General features: G+C 45.3%; 2 protein-coding genes across 3 annotated transcripts in view; one reads left to right on the forward strand and one right to left on the reverse strand.

Moving 5' to 3' along the window:
• BCO1 (beta-carotene oxygenase 1) overlaps positions 1 to 15,304 on the reverse strand; it is a 166,873-nt gene that overhangs the window by 32,150 nt on the left and 119,419 nt on the right. Inside the window, exons 5-8 of the mRNA XM_081513556.1 lie at positions 9,437 to 9,533; positions 6,162 to 6,270; positions 2,595 to 2,753; positions 372 to 502 (exon numbers count right to left, since the gene is read on the reverse strand). The gene's annotated coding sequence lies outside the window, so the exon portion shown is untranslated. The remainder of the gene's footprint in view (positions 1 to 371; positions 503 to 2,594; positions 2,754 to 6,161; positions 6,271 to 9,436; positions 9,534 to 15,304) is intronic.
• Positions 10,587 to 15,304, forward strand: part of LOC145514782 (polycystin-1-like protein 2) — a 102,436-nt gene continuing 97,718 nt past the window's right edge. The window contains exon 1 of one of the 2 annotated variants that reach the window (XM_081513550.1): positions 10,587 to 13,402. In XM_081513550.1, coding sequence (XP_081369676.1) covers positions 13,102 to 13,402 — 301 coding nt within the window. In that variant the 5' untranslated portion in view covers positions 10,587 to 13,101. The remainder of the gene's footprint in view (positions 13,403 to 15,304) is intronic. The other variant, XM_081513551.1, reaches the window with a different exon arrangement.

Raw genomic sequence — 15,304 nt, forward strand, 5'->3', positions numbered from 1 at the left:
CAGTGTGTCCTCATGCGGTCATCCCTCTGGATGTGTGCATCCCCCCAGTGTCCCGTGTGTCCACTTTTCCTCTTCAAAGGACACCAGTCAGTTTGGATGAGGGCCCACCCCAATGGCCTCATTTTACATTAATCAACTCTCAAAGGCCCCACCTCCAGCGCTGTCACATTCTGAGGGGCTAGGGATTAGGACTTCAACATATGAATCGGGGAGGGGCACAGGTGAGCCCATCACAATATCATGAAGGCATAACGACAAGTTAATACAGGATGTGTTGGCTGAAAGTAACAGAATATCTGCTGACACACCAAAGACGTGCATTTATCTCAGACATCAAGGCACCTGGGGGGCTCCAGGGCTCGGAAGCTCACCTGGGTCATCTTGCCAGGCTCCTACCTCCCACACTGCCTTCCTCAGGGGGTTGGTTTTTCACTCTTGGGCTTGCTCAGTTTTGCTTATGAACGACTGCCTTCCCTCCAGGAATCATGTCCTTGCAGAATAACTACAAAAGTAAGTAGATAAGATGGGGACATAGCAGGCATTTGTTTTTTTACACTTGACTCTCTCTTTGTGCTAGAGAAAATTCTTTCCCATAATGACCTGAGCAGATTTTTCTTAGTCTCATTGGTTGAACAGTGTCACATGAGCTCCCCTAGTCCAGTTCCTGGCAAGGAGGAACAGCAGTGCCCCGAGTTCCTTAAATCCATCAAAAGTCACCCCTGAGGAGCATGTTGCCACCTGAATCATACCAGGATTCCATCAGCAAGGAAAAAGGAGGGAATGGCTTGTAATAGGCAACCCATAGCGTCGGCTGCAGGCAGTACAGTGTTCATGCCCCCTCAAATTCACATTTCCTTAGCACCAACTATGGGCTGAAAATGCAGCAGTGAGCCAAACAGGAAAACTATTCTGTGCCTTCTTGGAACTTACACTGACTGCATGCCAAGTTCTGAGGATCCAGAAGGGATTAATGAGAGTCAGTCCCTGCCTTCTCAGGCTCTCATGATGTTCTTTCCATCTGGGGGCTGAGTCTGCATATCCCACAGGACATGCATCTCCTAAGGCAGGTAGAGGTGGTGCAGTGGTTCACAGGGTTGTCTTCATGTCAAACCTCCAGCCTTCCTCTTTACAAACAGAGATAACAAGCAGCAGCTGCTATTTCCCAAGAAGCTCTGGCCTCACTCTGGAACCATTAAAGCCTGACCCCTGCTTTCTATGTCTTTGCTAGTACGAAGAGTGGACAAGTAGGAGCTGAATCCTGGCCTGTCCTCCGGCCTCTGATAAATACCACTCACTGGATGCTTGACACGTGCCAAGAAGTGTACTAAGTGTCTTACTAGCCATCTTTTACTTAACCTCTTCAAGGGACTCATTAGTAATCTTATTTTTACAACCTCAGAGATGTGGAGGAATTTGACCAAGGTCAACAGCTAGTCAGTTCATGTTCTTGCCTGGAACCCAGTAATGCTGCCCACTTTTTGAAGCTGTTGGTTGAGGAGTAGATATGAGAGCAACAGTGGGTGTTTCACAATTTATAAAATGCCTTAAAATGGGACAAAAACTGGCCAGTGCCTAAGCGAACAGGGCAAGGGGAATATGAAGGGAAGCAGCTCTTCGTACACAAGAGTTTTAGTCATTTATTGATGTGTAACAAACCACTCTAAGATTCAGTGTCTTCAACATACAGATGGTCAAAAAACACAGAAAAAGATGCTCAACATCGCTAATTATTGTGTGTGTGTGTGTCAGTTGCTCAGTCATGTCCGACTCTTTGCAATCCTACGGATTGTAGCCCATCAGGCTCCTCTGTCCATGGGATTCTCCAAGCAAGAATACTGGAGTGGGTTAGAGAAATCCAAATCAAACTATAATGAGGTACCACCTCACACCAGTCAGAATGGCCATTATTAAAAAGTCTGCATAAAACAAATGCTGGAGAGAGTGTGGAAAAAAGGGACCCCTCCTCCTGCACTGTTGGGGGGATATAAACTGGTACAGCCACTATGCAGAGCAGTATGGAGGTTCCTCAAAAACTAAAAATAGAACTACCATATGATCCAGCAATCCCACTCCTGGGCATACATCCAGAGAAAACCATAATTCGAAAAGATACACAGATTCCTATTTCATTGCAGCACTATTTACAGTAGCCAAGACATGGAAGCAACATAAATGTGCATCAACAGGTGAAAGAATAAAGAAGATGCGGTACATATACACAACAGAATATTACTCATCCATAAAAAAGGTTACTATCTCACGTTAGCTCCCTCAGATTGCCCTCAGGGCACTCGGGCCCAGTCCTTACCCTAAGCAGTGCCGCCCGCTCCTCTCCGTTCAGCCCCCACTTGCTGGTGGCAGATGCGAGCGTCTGGGGTTCTTTGCTGGGAGTTGCCTTTAGGCACGTAATCTGTGGGTTTTATTTATTTTTTCTCCCAGTTATGCTGCCCTCTGCGATTCGAAATCTTCCCCCTAACCTGCCGGTGAGAGGGTTTCCTGGTGCTTGGAAATTTCTCCTCTTTTATGACTCCCTCCCCGGGACGGGTCTCCGTCCCTCTTTTGTCTCTCTTTTTATCTTTTATAATTTCTCCTACCTCTTTTGAAGATAATGCGCTGTCTTTGTGGATGCCTGACGTCCTCTGCCAGCGTTCAGAAGTAGTTTTGTGAAGTTTGCCCAGCGTTCAGATGTTCTTTTGATAAATTTGTGGAGGAGAGAGTGGTCTCCCCATCCTATTCCTCCGCCATCTTAGCCCCTACCCTCATCCATAAAAAAGAACGAAATCATTCCATTTGCAGCAACATGGATGGACCTAGAGATTATCATACTAAATGAAGTAAGTCAGAGAAAGACATATACCATATGATACCACTTATAAGTGGAATCTAAAATATGGAACAAATGAACCTATCTACAAACCATAAACAAACTTACAGACATAGGGAGCAAACTTATGATTACCAAAGGGAAAAGGTGGGAGAGGGGCAAATTAGGACTCTGGGATTAATATATACACACTACTATATACAAAATAGAACATCAACACAGAGAACTCTACTCAATATTCCGTGCTAACCTAAATGGGAAAAGAGTCTGAAAAAGAATGGATGTATGTATGTGTATAACCGAATCACTTTGCTGCACACTTGAAACCTATACAATATTGTCAATCAGCTCTACCCCAATATAAAATAAAAATTAAATTAAAAAACACTATTAAATGAAAAAACGACTTAGTGACTTCAAGCTACAGCCATTTTGGTCACGGCTGTGGGTTCAGCGGGCTCAGCTCTGTGGCTCTGCAGTGCCCTGTGGGTCAGTCCTCTGCTTTCACTGTGTGTGGTTCCTGGCGTGGCTGGGTATCCACTGGCAGCTGACTGGGACACCAGGAGGGCTGGGCCTGGCCCTCTCTCCCTCTCCATGTGGTCTCAGGGCCTGTCATTCACCCTCTCCCCAAGATCTATCAAGATAGCCAGAACTTCTTCCGTGGTAGCAAAATCCCCCTTAAGGTGAGGGCTTCAAGAGACAGGAAGCCGAAGATACCAGTCTCCATTAAGGCTGAACCCAGGACTGGCAGACCTGGGCAATTCTAGCAGGTGGATGGTGAGGAAGCAGGGATGACCCTGCCAGGGACGTAGTAAGAGATACTGACAACTATAAGTGCCATTTATTGAGAGCTTCCTGTGTACTAGGCTTTCTTCTAAGCCTTTTGTACATAAAAACTCACGTCCTCCTCACAATAACCCTAGGTACAGGTGTTTAGCTCCACGTTACAGATAAGGAGAGTGAGGCACAGAGGAGCTAAGTAACTTTCCCAGTCCTTTTGAACTCAGGCAACCTGTCTCCAGAGCTGTACTTGCAACCACTGTTTCAATTTCCACTCCATCTGGAAGGGAAGACAGAGTGGAAATGAACAGGGTTCATTTAGGGTTTAAGGTAGGAAGAATGGGGCTTTATGCTGTAGGCGATGGTGTCCTAAGTCAAGAGGCCACGTCCAGGAAGACATTTATGTGGGAGTTTTGCTGTCTTGTCAAACACAGTAGCTGCTAGTAGCATGTGGCTATTTAAATATAAATTAATTGCAATGTAATTAAATTCCTCAGCCACATCCCAAGGGCTCTAGAGAGACTTTATTTTTGGGGGCTCCAAAATCACTGCAGATGGTGATTGCAGCCATGAAATTAAAAGATGCTTACTCCTTGGAAGGAAAGTTATGACCAACTTAGACAGCATATTAAAAAGCAGAGACATTACTTTGCCCACAAATGTCCATCTAGTCAAAGCTATGGGTTTTCCAGTAGTCATGTATGGATGTGAGAGTTGGACTATAAAGAAAGCTGAGCACCAAAGAATTGATGCTTTTGAACTGTGGTGTTGAGAAGACTCTTGACAGTCCCTTGGACTGCAAGGAGATCCAACCAGTCCATTTTAAAGGAAATCAGTCCTGAATATTCACTGCAAGGACTGATGCTGAATCTGAAACTCCCATACTTTGGCCAATTGATGCGAAGAACTGACTCATTGGAAAAGACCCTGATGCTGGGAAAGATTGAAGGTAGGACAAGGGGATGACAGAGGATGAGATGGTTGGATGGCATCACCGACTCAATGAAGATGAGTTTGAGTAAACTCCGGGAGTTGGTGAAGGACAGGGGGGCCTGGGATGCTGCAGTCCATGGGGTCGCAAAGAGTCGGACACGACTGAGCGACTTAACTGAACTGAACTGTAGACACGTGCTGCTGGTGGCTGCTATATTGGACAGTGCAGATCATCATGGAAAGTTTTTCTGACAGTGCTGAGTTAGCCAGAGAGCTGCCAGGATGGCATTTATATGTGACTTGGGCAGACAGAAGCAGATATGACTGCACAACAAGCCAGCTTGGAGGGTACAAGGGTCAGAGAAGCACATGGTTCACAATGGTAAATATGCAAATGGTCCAAGTATTTGTTCATTCATTCATTCACATATTCATCTGTTCCATAAGTACAGAGTGCCACCCGCCAGGGGGAAGCAGTGGCACATCAGAGGTGACAAAGAGGCAGGAGTGAGAAATCCTCTAGGGTAACGAACATGGTGAGGAGAGGGGATGTCCAGAAGGCTTCCCAGAAGGGGCAATGCTGAGCTGAGACCTGAAGGATAACTGGGAGTTGGCCACATGGAGAAGCTGGGAAGAGTCCAAAAGGGGACCCAGCTTGGGCAGAGACTCAGAGGCATCACATAGCTTGGCCACACCACCTCATACTAGACTATTGAAGGAGTGGGCATGCAGGAGAGGGGAGGAGGGATCGGGGGAAATGGTGGGCAAGAGAGAAGGAAGTGGGGAAGAGAAGAACTGTTCAGACTTGAAGCACTGGAGGCTGGGGTTGCCGAGAGGCAAGCAGGAAGAGGGTTGGAGTTCTAGGAGGTGCTGACTGGCAGGGCCCTTCCCTGAGCTGGGTTGGGTAACCTCTGGGCCGCCTCCCAAGTCACACACACGTTTGCACAAGTTGGCCATGTTGCCTCCAGCAGCAATCCAGAGACTTGGAAGAGGACTCCCTCCCAGAGGGCGGAGGGTGGAGTGCAGAACCACACACTGTCTGTTCTCTGGAGGGTCTGAGAGGCTCTCAGGGGGAGCAAGAAGTCATGGTCTCCTCCCTCAGGAAGGGGGAAGGATGGGCGTTCCCAGATGTGTGCCCAGCTTTGTGCTTTGTGCTCACCAACCATATTTTCTTATCCTGGCCCAGACCCAGCAGGCACTACTACTGTCCCCTCTTTATGGAGGAGGGTTTCCTTTGTGGCTCAGCTGGTAAAGAATCCACCTGCAATGTGGGAGACCTGGGTTCAATCCCTGGGTCAGGAATATCCTCTGGAGAAGGGAAAGACTACCCATTCCAGTATTCTGACCTGGAGAATTCCATGGACTTGCATAGTCCACGGGGTCACAGAGAGTCAGACACAACTGAGCGACTGAACTGGAAGCAACTCTCTCCGGGAGTTGGTGATGGACAGGGAAGCCTGGTGTGCTGCAGTCCATGGGGTTGCAAAGAGTTGGACAAGACTGAATGACTGAACAGAACTGAACTTCATGGAGGAAGCAACTGAAGCTTTTGAGGTTGTAGCCCTGGGCCAGAAATCACACATCATGCGGCAGGGGTGGGTGACTGAACATGGGATAGTCTTACCTGGTCATTTGGGGAAGGATGCAGGAAGAGGAGGCTATCCTTCCCTGAGGCCATTTTTTCCATGGAGCATGTTGCATCCATAAAGCAGTCTTGGGATCAAGAAGCAAAGCTAAATTCAAAAGGAAAAGTTCTTGTGACATAAAAACAACAGCCTTGGGGACTTCCTTGGTGGCTCACTGGGAAAGAATCTGCCTGCTGATGCAGAAGACATGGCTTCAATCCCTGATCCTGGAAGATCCCACATGCTGAGAGGCAACTAAGCCTGTTTGACGCAACTGCTGAGCCTGTGCTCTAAAGCCCGGGAACTGCAGCTACGGAAGCCCTGGAGCTGGAGCACCCAGGCTCTGCAACAAGAGAAGCCAGCGTGATGAGACGCCCTTAAACTACAACTTGAGAGTCGCCTCCACTTGCCACAGCTAGAGAAAAGCCTGTGCACCAACCAAGACCCAGCATAGCCAAAAATAAAAGTAAATAAATAAAATTATTAAAAAAAAAAAAAAAGACAGCCTCGGACTTCCCTGCTGGTCCAATAGTTAAGACTCTGTGCTTCCACTGCAAGAGGCATAGGTTTGATCCCTGGTCAGGAAAGTTCCGCATGACAAGCGGTACAGCCAAAAAAATAAATAAAAATAAAAAAACACAACAGCCTTATTTTGCAATTCTGTATCTTCTATTAAAATTATGGCCTAAAATGAGTTAATGTTTCCCTTTTGGAGATAATGTTATCATATCTAAATTACTTTGCAGTTTTCCAATTAAGCTAGCTTTTAAATGGTGCCTCTAATTAGCCATGGTGATAAGCTGAACAGATAACGTGGAAATCTTGGATAGCAGGGTTCAGGGTGACAGGCAAAGTCCCAGCAAAGGTGGCAGCTGCCTCCCCTAGGGACAAGTATTGGTGGGGAGTTCCAGAACACAGGATGTAGGGAGCAGGGGGAGAGCTTCCCTGGGACTCCAGGAGCAAACACTTCATTGCTAAACAAAGACCATAAATTATGCCATTAACATTTAATAGGATTTGTAACTTCCTCAAAGTTCTACTAAACAGCAGAGGCTGGGGTCATATAAGGTATGACAGGTAGAAAAGTAAGAAATCCTAGCTCCTGACCTCAGGGAGAAAGGAATGCAGGTAATAATAATAACCATACAGATGTACTGTATATTATCATTTATATAGAATGAATTTGTCACATGGGGAGGTAGAATTGACAAGACTAAAGTACAGTGGGCATTAATGTTAAAATGGAAGTAAACTGTTATAAAGACACGGAATAAGTGGCACTTAACTCCTGCAGCTCCTGAGGAGGCTTAGGGGAAGAGGTTTACAGTTGAGCTATTCTTGAAAAAGCATGTAAGTGTGCAAATATATAAGAGAAGGCATTCTCAGTAGAGAAACAGCATGTACAAAAGAGTGGTGGTGTGGCTGGCTGTGGCAGGCCACCCAGCGGGAGATAAGGTAAGGTTCTGTAGTTTATCTTGGTTCTGGGGTACTGATACGAAACAGGAACTTGGCAATCTGGGGGCCTCTGCCTGAGACAACTCTTCAACTAGCTCTCCCCCAACCCCTACCTCTACCCCATTCCTTTCTAGTCCTTCAAGATCCAGGCACCTTAGAGTAGCAAACAACCAAGTGTACGTGAGCAAACCTGGAAGGCTCATCTACACAGATGTTTAAAAAACCTATAGAACACCGCCCACTATTCCAGTGACGGAGGTCATTATCAGCTGCTCAGAGCTGGTCCCCAAGGATAGTACTGAAATCATCAGAAACGTGTGCAGGACACGACTCAGCTGTGCAAACATGTTTCTTGGAATTTGATCCAGCAGCCTAAGCCTTCAAGTGGGATCAGCAACATGAACAACAGCGAGATTATTAATTTGGTTTAAATAGGTGTTGAGTCTATAGCAAGAATCACAGAGATGTTCAGGCCATGTGGGCAGCATCCCAGTCCTGAGAAGAGACTTGTCTGAGCTTGGCTCTCCCAGAAGCAGACCTGAAGACCAAGATTCCAGTGCATAGATGGTTTATTTGGGACGTAAATCCAGGAAATGCCAGCAAGGGAGTGGGAAGTGAGACCAGGAGGGTAGACATTGCTGTTGTCATTTAGTCGCTAAGTCGTGCCTGACTCTGTGCAACGCCATGGACTGTAGCCTGCCAGGCTCTTCTGTCCACAGGATTTCCCAGGTGAGAATACTGGAATAGGTTGCCATTTCTTTCTCCAGGGTATCTTCCCAACCCAGGGATCAAACCTGTGTCTCCTGCTTGGCAGGCAGATTCTTCACCATTGAGCCACCTAGGAAGCCTGTGGTAGACATTAACAGTGCATTATCAAGGCCATTACCATCTTGGACAACTGAGCTCCCTTGGTGGGGAACTCTAGAGATGGTGTGAACGTGCCTTAGAGTGGTTTTGAGAGAGCTGAGGGATTGACCCAGCAACTTTGGTCAATAAGGGTGAGAGTTTTTCCTGAGAGGCTAACTTCCAGAAACTTCCATCCTGTTCCTTGTGTGCAGAGGGAGGCAAAGAGCCATGGGTGCCTGCATTGAGAAGCCTTACATGGTGTAAGGGGTTAAGGTAGGGCATTGCCAGTGTCTGCTATAACCCTCAAGAGATAACTCAGAAGATGTTCATAGCATTCATAGTGTTGACTAGGATAGCAAAACTGAATAGATGGAGAAAATCACACACAAAATCTAGCAAATGGGAATGGACTAGTAAAGGTCCATTCATGAAAGGAGACTCAGCCATCACCATGCTGATTTCAAAGCCATTTAGCAACATGGAAAAGACTTACTATAATGCTAAGAGAGAAAGGCAGGATTCAATGTGAGCTAGTTATACGTGTACTATGATTGTGCCTGAGTAAAATGTTTATCTTCAAGAGAAGAAGCATTCAAAGGAAGCATAAAGAAATGAAAATGTATTAGGGGGATGAAACTATGAAAATTCTTTTGCTTTGTAGTCTTTTTGATCAAATAAGTGACAAAGATTCAATATGACTAACAAAAACACCAATTCATGTAGAATTGCACCCTTTTCCAAATAAAGTGCTTGCACTTGAGTTCTTGTCTCAGGTTTGTGAGGGAAGCCAGACTAACGTGGGTCTGTTCTTAAATGTCTGGGCCACAGGGCATGAACAGCTTTCTGGTTCTTTTTAGGGACTCAATGCCCTATTTAAACCAAATCTGTTCTCTTTCTGTTTTCACTTGCTGATAATGCAAACCAGGATTTGGAGGCTTGGGCAGCTGGGTTGGATCCCTGGAATCAGGCTCACATGGGTCCAGTCATGTCCTGTGTCTTTTCTTCACATACACAGAGGTTAAGGCACATTGACAGCTGACATCACCCAGATGAATTCTGTGCCCAGGAGTCTGCAATTAATCAGAATATGAAGAACGTGAAAATGGAATTTAGCCTGCAGATTTGCAATCCTTATCGATTGTCGCCAAGCACATTGCATGAGGGACATAAATTAAGCCTTTACCCAGGAGATACACTATCTCTGCGTGTGGCCTTCCACATAGTTTTCTAATGAAAGTCATTTGTTGCTTGGCCCCTAGAGATAAGAGGCTAGCTCTGCCCAGCCGGTGTTCCAGCCTGTGAGTCAGCGTTGACATTGAATCCTACCCAGGGACGTGCCTGGTGGAACGACTCCTGGGGGCTTGGAAGGCTTCTGGGAATGGAAATTGGGTTGGGGGTAGGGGTTGGTTTTCAAGGGTCAGCCCCAGGGACCTGGGATAGGGCCAGGCTGGCCAGTGCGATTGAGTCCTACTGTGTGCCAGCCAAGGGATAGACAGAGATTAAGAGACGTCATTCCTTCTCCCCAAGAAATGCACAGAATAAAATAATCCAAGTGTACCGCAACAGACCATCCACTGGATCATCGAATAAGCAAGAGAGTTCCGGAAAAACAGCTATTTTTGCTTTATTGACTATGCCAAAGCCTTTGACTGTGTAGATCACAATAAACTGTGGAAAATTCTGAAAGAGATGGGAATATCAGACCACCTGACCTACCTCTTGAGAAATCTGTACGCAGGTAAGGAAGCAACTGTTAGAACTGGACATGGAACAACAGACTGGTTCCAAATAGGAAAAGGAGTATGTCAAGGCTGTATATTGTCACCCTGCTTATTTAACTTATATGCAGAGTACATCATGAGAAACGCTGGACTGGAGGAAGCACAAGCTGGAATCAAGATTGCCGGGAGAAATATCAATAACCTCAGATATGCAGATGATACCACCCTTATGGCAGAAAGTGAAGAAGAACTAAAGAGCCTCTTGATGAAGGTGAAAGAGGAGAGTGAAAAAGTTGGCTTAAAGCTCAACATTCAGAAAACTAAGATCATGGCATCCAGTCCCATCATTTCATGGCAAATAGATGGGGAAACAGTGGAAACAGTGTCAGACTTTATTTTTCTGGGCTCCAAAATCACTGCAGATGGTGACTGAAGCTATGAAATTAAAAGATGCTTACTCCTTGGAAGGAAGGTTATGACCAACCCAGACAGCATATTAAAAAGCAGAGACATTACTTTGCCAACAAAGGTCCATCTAGTCAAGGCTATGGTTTTTCCAGTAGTCATATATGGATGTGAGAGTTGGACTGTACAGAAAGCTGATTGAAGAAGAATTGATGCTTTTGAACTGTGGTGTTGGAGAAGACTCTTGAGAGTCCCTTGGACTGCAAGGAGATCCAACCAGTCCATCCTAAAGGAGATTAGCCCTGGGTGTCCATTGGAAGGACTGATGCTGAAGCTGAAACTCCAACACTTTGGCCACCTGATGCCAAGAGCTGACTCATTTGAAAAGACACTGATGCTGGGAAAGATTGAGGGCAGGAGAAGAAGGGGATGACAGAGGATGAGATGGTTGGATGGCATCACCAACTCAATGGACATGGGTTTGGGTGGACTCTGGGAGTTGGTGATGGACAGGGAGGTCTGGCGTGCTGCGGTTCATGGGGTTGCAAAGAGTCAGACACGACTGAGCGACTGAACTGAACTGAACTGAACCACAACAGAAAGATGGATAAGCAATATGTGGTCTATATTATCTGAAGTAAAAAAGGAATAAAGTGAAAACTTTGAAAATATTATGCTAGACACAAAGGCACACATATGATTCTGTGTGTTTGAAACCTCCAGAATCGTTAAGTCCATAAAGATAGAAAGTCGTAGTTGCCAGAAGTTGGGGGAGAGAGAGATGGGAGAGAAAAACAAAAAGTGGTGACTTAGGTCTGAGCAAGTGAACAGCTTAAAGCCAAACATTAGACAGCTGTGTTTTCTAAAGCCTTTGGCCACCCTGCCATGAGAATCCATTTATCTGATACCTTTTCTGAAGGCTCCAGAGTCCCACCACGTTGCATGGCTCCCTTCTCCAACCTCAAATTACTAACTTCTTAAGCGGCCCATCTCATCCAGTGCTGTGTTTTGTCATGATGGTATAAACCAGGCCCTGGTGTCACCCCTATCACAACCCAAATGGCCTACATAGATATCTTTCTAAAGAAAAAATTCCCTAGAGAAACTCTGGCATTTTCCCACTGCTAAAGTATCATAGCAATTTTGGCAAACTTAATTAATCTTGAAAGTTATCATGAACAACATACATTACCCAGAAAGGCAAATGAAAAGCTAACATATATATCTGAAAGACCCTTCATTGAACATTTATTTATCCTATAAATTTTTTGGGAATGCCCTCCCCCCCCAAAAAAGGAATGAAGCATCAATACCTGCTATAAGATGGATGAACCTTGAAGACATTATGCTAAAGTGAAAGAAGCCAGTCACAAAAGGCCACATAGTGTAGGATTCCATTTAAATGAAATTTCCAGAATAGTGGGTATATAGGATGGACCATATTTTATTAACCAATTTTCTTTCAATGGATATTTAGGTTGTTTCAAATCTTTCCTTCTTACAAAATTCTGCAATGAATAACCATATATAAACAACCATATATCTATATATATATGCTATTTCACATATGTATGAATTTTTCTGTAGGTAAAATTCCTAGAAGTGGAGCTGCAACGTTACAGAGCTTTTGCTTTTAAAATTTTAATAGATGTTTTTTGATAGATATTTCTACACTGTCCACAACAGAAGTTGTACTAATTTATAATTCCAACAGCAATCAGTGAAAGAGCCTGTTTCCCCACATTTTGGGGGTGTATTTGGAAACACTGTCAGGGACCAGTTCTTATAGGGCCTTGAATACAAAGCCAAGAGGCTTGAACTTGATCCATTGATCATGGACACCTGTTGGAGGGTTTAGGCAGTAGGTGAGGATGGGCAGGTTTGAACTTTTAAAAGCTTATTTTCATGATGACATCAAATAAATTTTGTAGAAAATATTTATTCTCAAATAGGCATGAGTGGTAATGTGATGAGTCAGAGAGCAGAAAACTCTTCATTAGGATTGAAGCCATGCTGGGAGAATGCGATTATCATCTGGGCAGAGTGGCCACTCCAGACAGTAGGGCTGGATATGAGCACAACTTGGTTTCTTTACCATCCATAACTCTAGCTTTCCTGCTGTTTTTCTTATCGCATAGTCCCCACAAGCTGATGGCTCCTCATGAAACATTTAGCCCTGAAGGGTAATGACATAAAACCAATAACCAGGAATTTTTATCAGAAGCTAACAGTTGACCCAATGACAAGCAGACAGGTGATACAGCAATGTTATCTTTCTCTACAAGACTGTTTTGCAAATTAATTGGATTTGGAACTGTCACAGAACAAAGAGCCGGGGGAAGCAAAAAGGCAGACACATTCATCCTGAGTGTTTTGTCTCTTAAACAAGAGGTTAGTCACTATGATGTGATACAAAAAGAGGAGGAAAGATGGATGGCAGTCAGTTGTGAAGGCACCAACATATGAAGGACCTGAGCCGGCTCCACCCAGATGCTCCAGCCGTGATTCAAAGATGAGCGCCTTGGCTGTGGTACTCCTGGGGCTTGCTCTGGGGTTTGGGGCCATTACTGCTAAGCCAGAGGATGGCAGCTTTTGCTCTAAGAACCAAGTGGCTTTCAGAGATGCTTGCTACGAATTTGTGTCTCTTGGCCACACCTTCTATGGTGCCCAGAGCTGGTGTGAGGGGCAAGGAGGCCATTTGGTCTTCATTCGTGATGAAAGCACCCAGCAATTTCTGCAGAAGCACCTCTCCCAGGACAGGGAATGGTGGATTGGACTCACAGGGAACTCAGCTCGGAATGGAACTGCAGAAGGTAGGTGCTGTGATAATTACACTTTATGGGGAGTTTGTGGCTGTGATTCTCACCATAGCTTCTTATCCAGAGCTCCATGGAACAAATTAATATGTGCCAATTCTCATGATTAGGAGATTCTCCTTTTGGTTGTTTTGTGGATCAAATGAAATAATTCTTGCTCAGTAGCTAGCAGAAAATCTGGCACACAGCTAACGTGCTAGAAATGTCCTTTTCTTTACTTGTGCCTCAGATTAGCTGTGGTATCTTCAGTTCTTGGTGGAATAGTGCTGGGCACTGTCCTGAGAGCTCCATGTCCATTTTCACGCTGAATCCTTATCATAACTGATGAGAGTTATCACTGTTGTCCCTACTCCACAGACAAGAAAACTGAGCCTCAGGAAATAATGACTAAGCTATTTCCAAAGCACTTCCATATGTCTTTCCTTACTTGTTATGAGGCTGACGTGGGTTAAGTGCTTAGCACAGTTCAGTTCACAACAGAAAGTCTCATGTTAACGGTCGTCCTGGAAACACTTCCTTATCCTTCTCTTGGTTCTTGGTGGAATAGTGAGCCTTCCTTCCACCCCTGCACATTCAGGTGAGTCCTCCTCTTTGCACCTGAAGGACCTTGTCCACTTCTGGCATGACGTCAGTTCTTAGGTGTCTTCGCCCACACTGTGAACTCTTCAAGGGAAGGAACCGTATTCTGGCCATTTTTGTTTTCCTGGGGTCCGTACATAACAAAGAATGGGTGTTCATATTTAAGCTTAACACCTGCCCCACGAGGTGAGCACTGCTACACTTATTTTATGGACGGGGAAAATAAGTCCAGAGAGAGGACATGACTTGCTCAAGATGACAGTGTCCTGCCACCTTGCATTGCCCTGTAGAAGCTTCTGGGCTTTAGCAATGAGTAGCTTGGTCTGGGCTGAGCACCTGCAGAAACGCATGGATGGAAAGGCTTTAATAAAGGAGCAGCCGGCAAAGCTCAGTTTAGGAAACTCACAACCAGGAGATCTGAATTCTAAGATGCATCTTCAGATGACATCCATTGAATGGTCTCTTGTTTTGTAGGCACAGAAAGCGTGGATTTCAGTACATCAGACACTTGTTTACATGCAGTTAAAGGAGCATGTCTATTTTAAATTTTGATTTATTTATTATTGGCTGTGCTGGGTCTTCGCTGCTGCAGGACGGCTTGCTCTAGTTGCGGCGAGTGGGGGCTCCTCTCCAGTCGCAGTGGCTTCTCTCGTTCTGGAGCACGGGCTCTAGGGTGCACCGGCTGCCACAGCTGTGGCCTGTGGGCTCAGTAGTTGTGGCACATGGGCTGAGTTGCCCCACAACAGGCAGGATCTTCCCAGACCAGGGATCTGACCAGAGTCCCCTGCATTGGCAGGTGGATTCCCTACCACTGGACCAGCAGAGAAGTCCGGAGCATGTCTGTTTAGAATCTCCAAGGGATACTGCATGGTGTTACAGAAAATGGGGTAGATCTGAGTAGGCTGCTTGGTCCCAATCTGCAACAGTCAATGTTGTTTAAGAAGCAGGGGACTGTCCTGGCTGTGTGCAGTACCATAGCATTTGTGTACTATGCTATGTACTATTTGTGTACTAGATTCCAGGCACTCTAGAGGCGGGTGTGTGGATACCATTTGTTCTGGAACAATTTGCAAGAAACATAACAATGATGGGAGAAGTCTGTAAGTTGAAAGAGGAAAGATGTTTTCATTTTATACCTTTTTGCTCTCTTTGAGTCTTCTTTAACCATATGTGTGGATCCCTTATCCTCTAAAAAATGGTAAATGTATTTTTGTCTTCACAGTAAATACTTCATATTCAGTGCTTTCAAGATCTCTGGTGTCCTTGATATACTTACACACACACACACGCACACACACACACACACACACCGAGTCTCTC

Source organism: Giraffa tippelskirchi, chromosome 7, assembly GCF_054371585.1.
Source record: "Giraffa tippelskirchi isolate mGirTip1 chromosome 7, T2T-mGirTip1v1.2.pri, whole genome shotgun sequence".
Taxonomy (NCBI): Eukaryota; Metazoa; Chordata; class Mammalia; order Artiodactyla; family Giraffidae; genus Giraffa; species Giraffa tippelskirchi.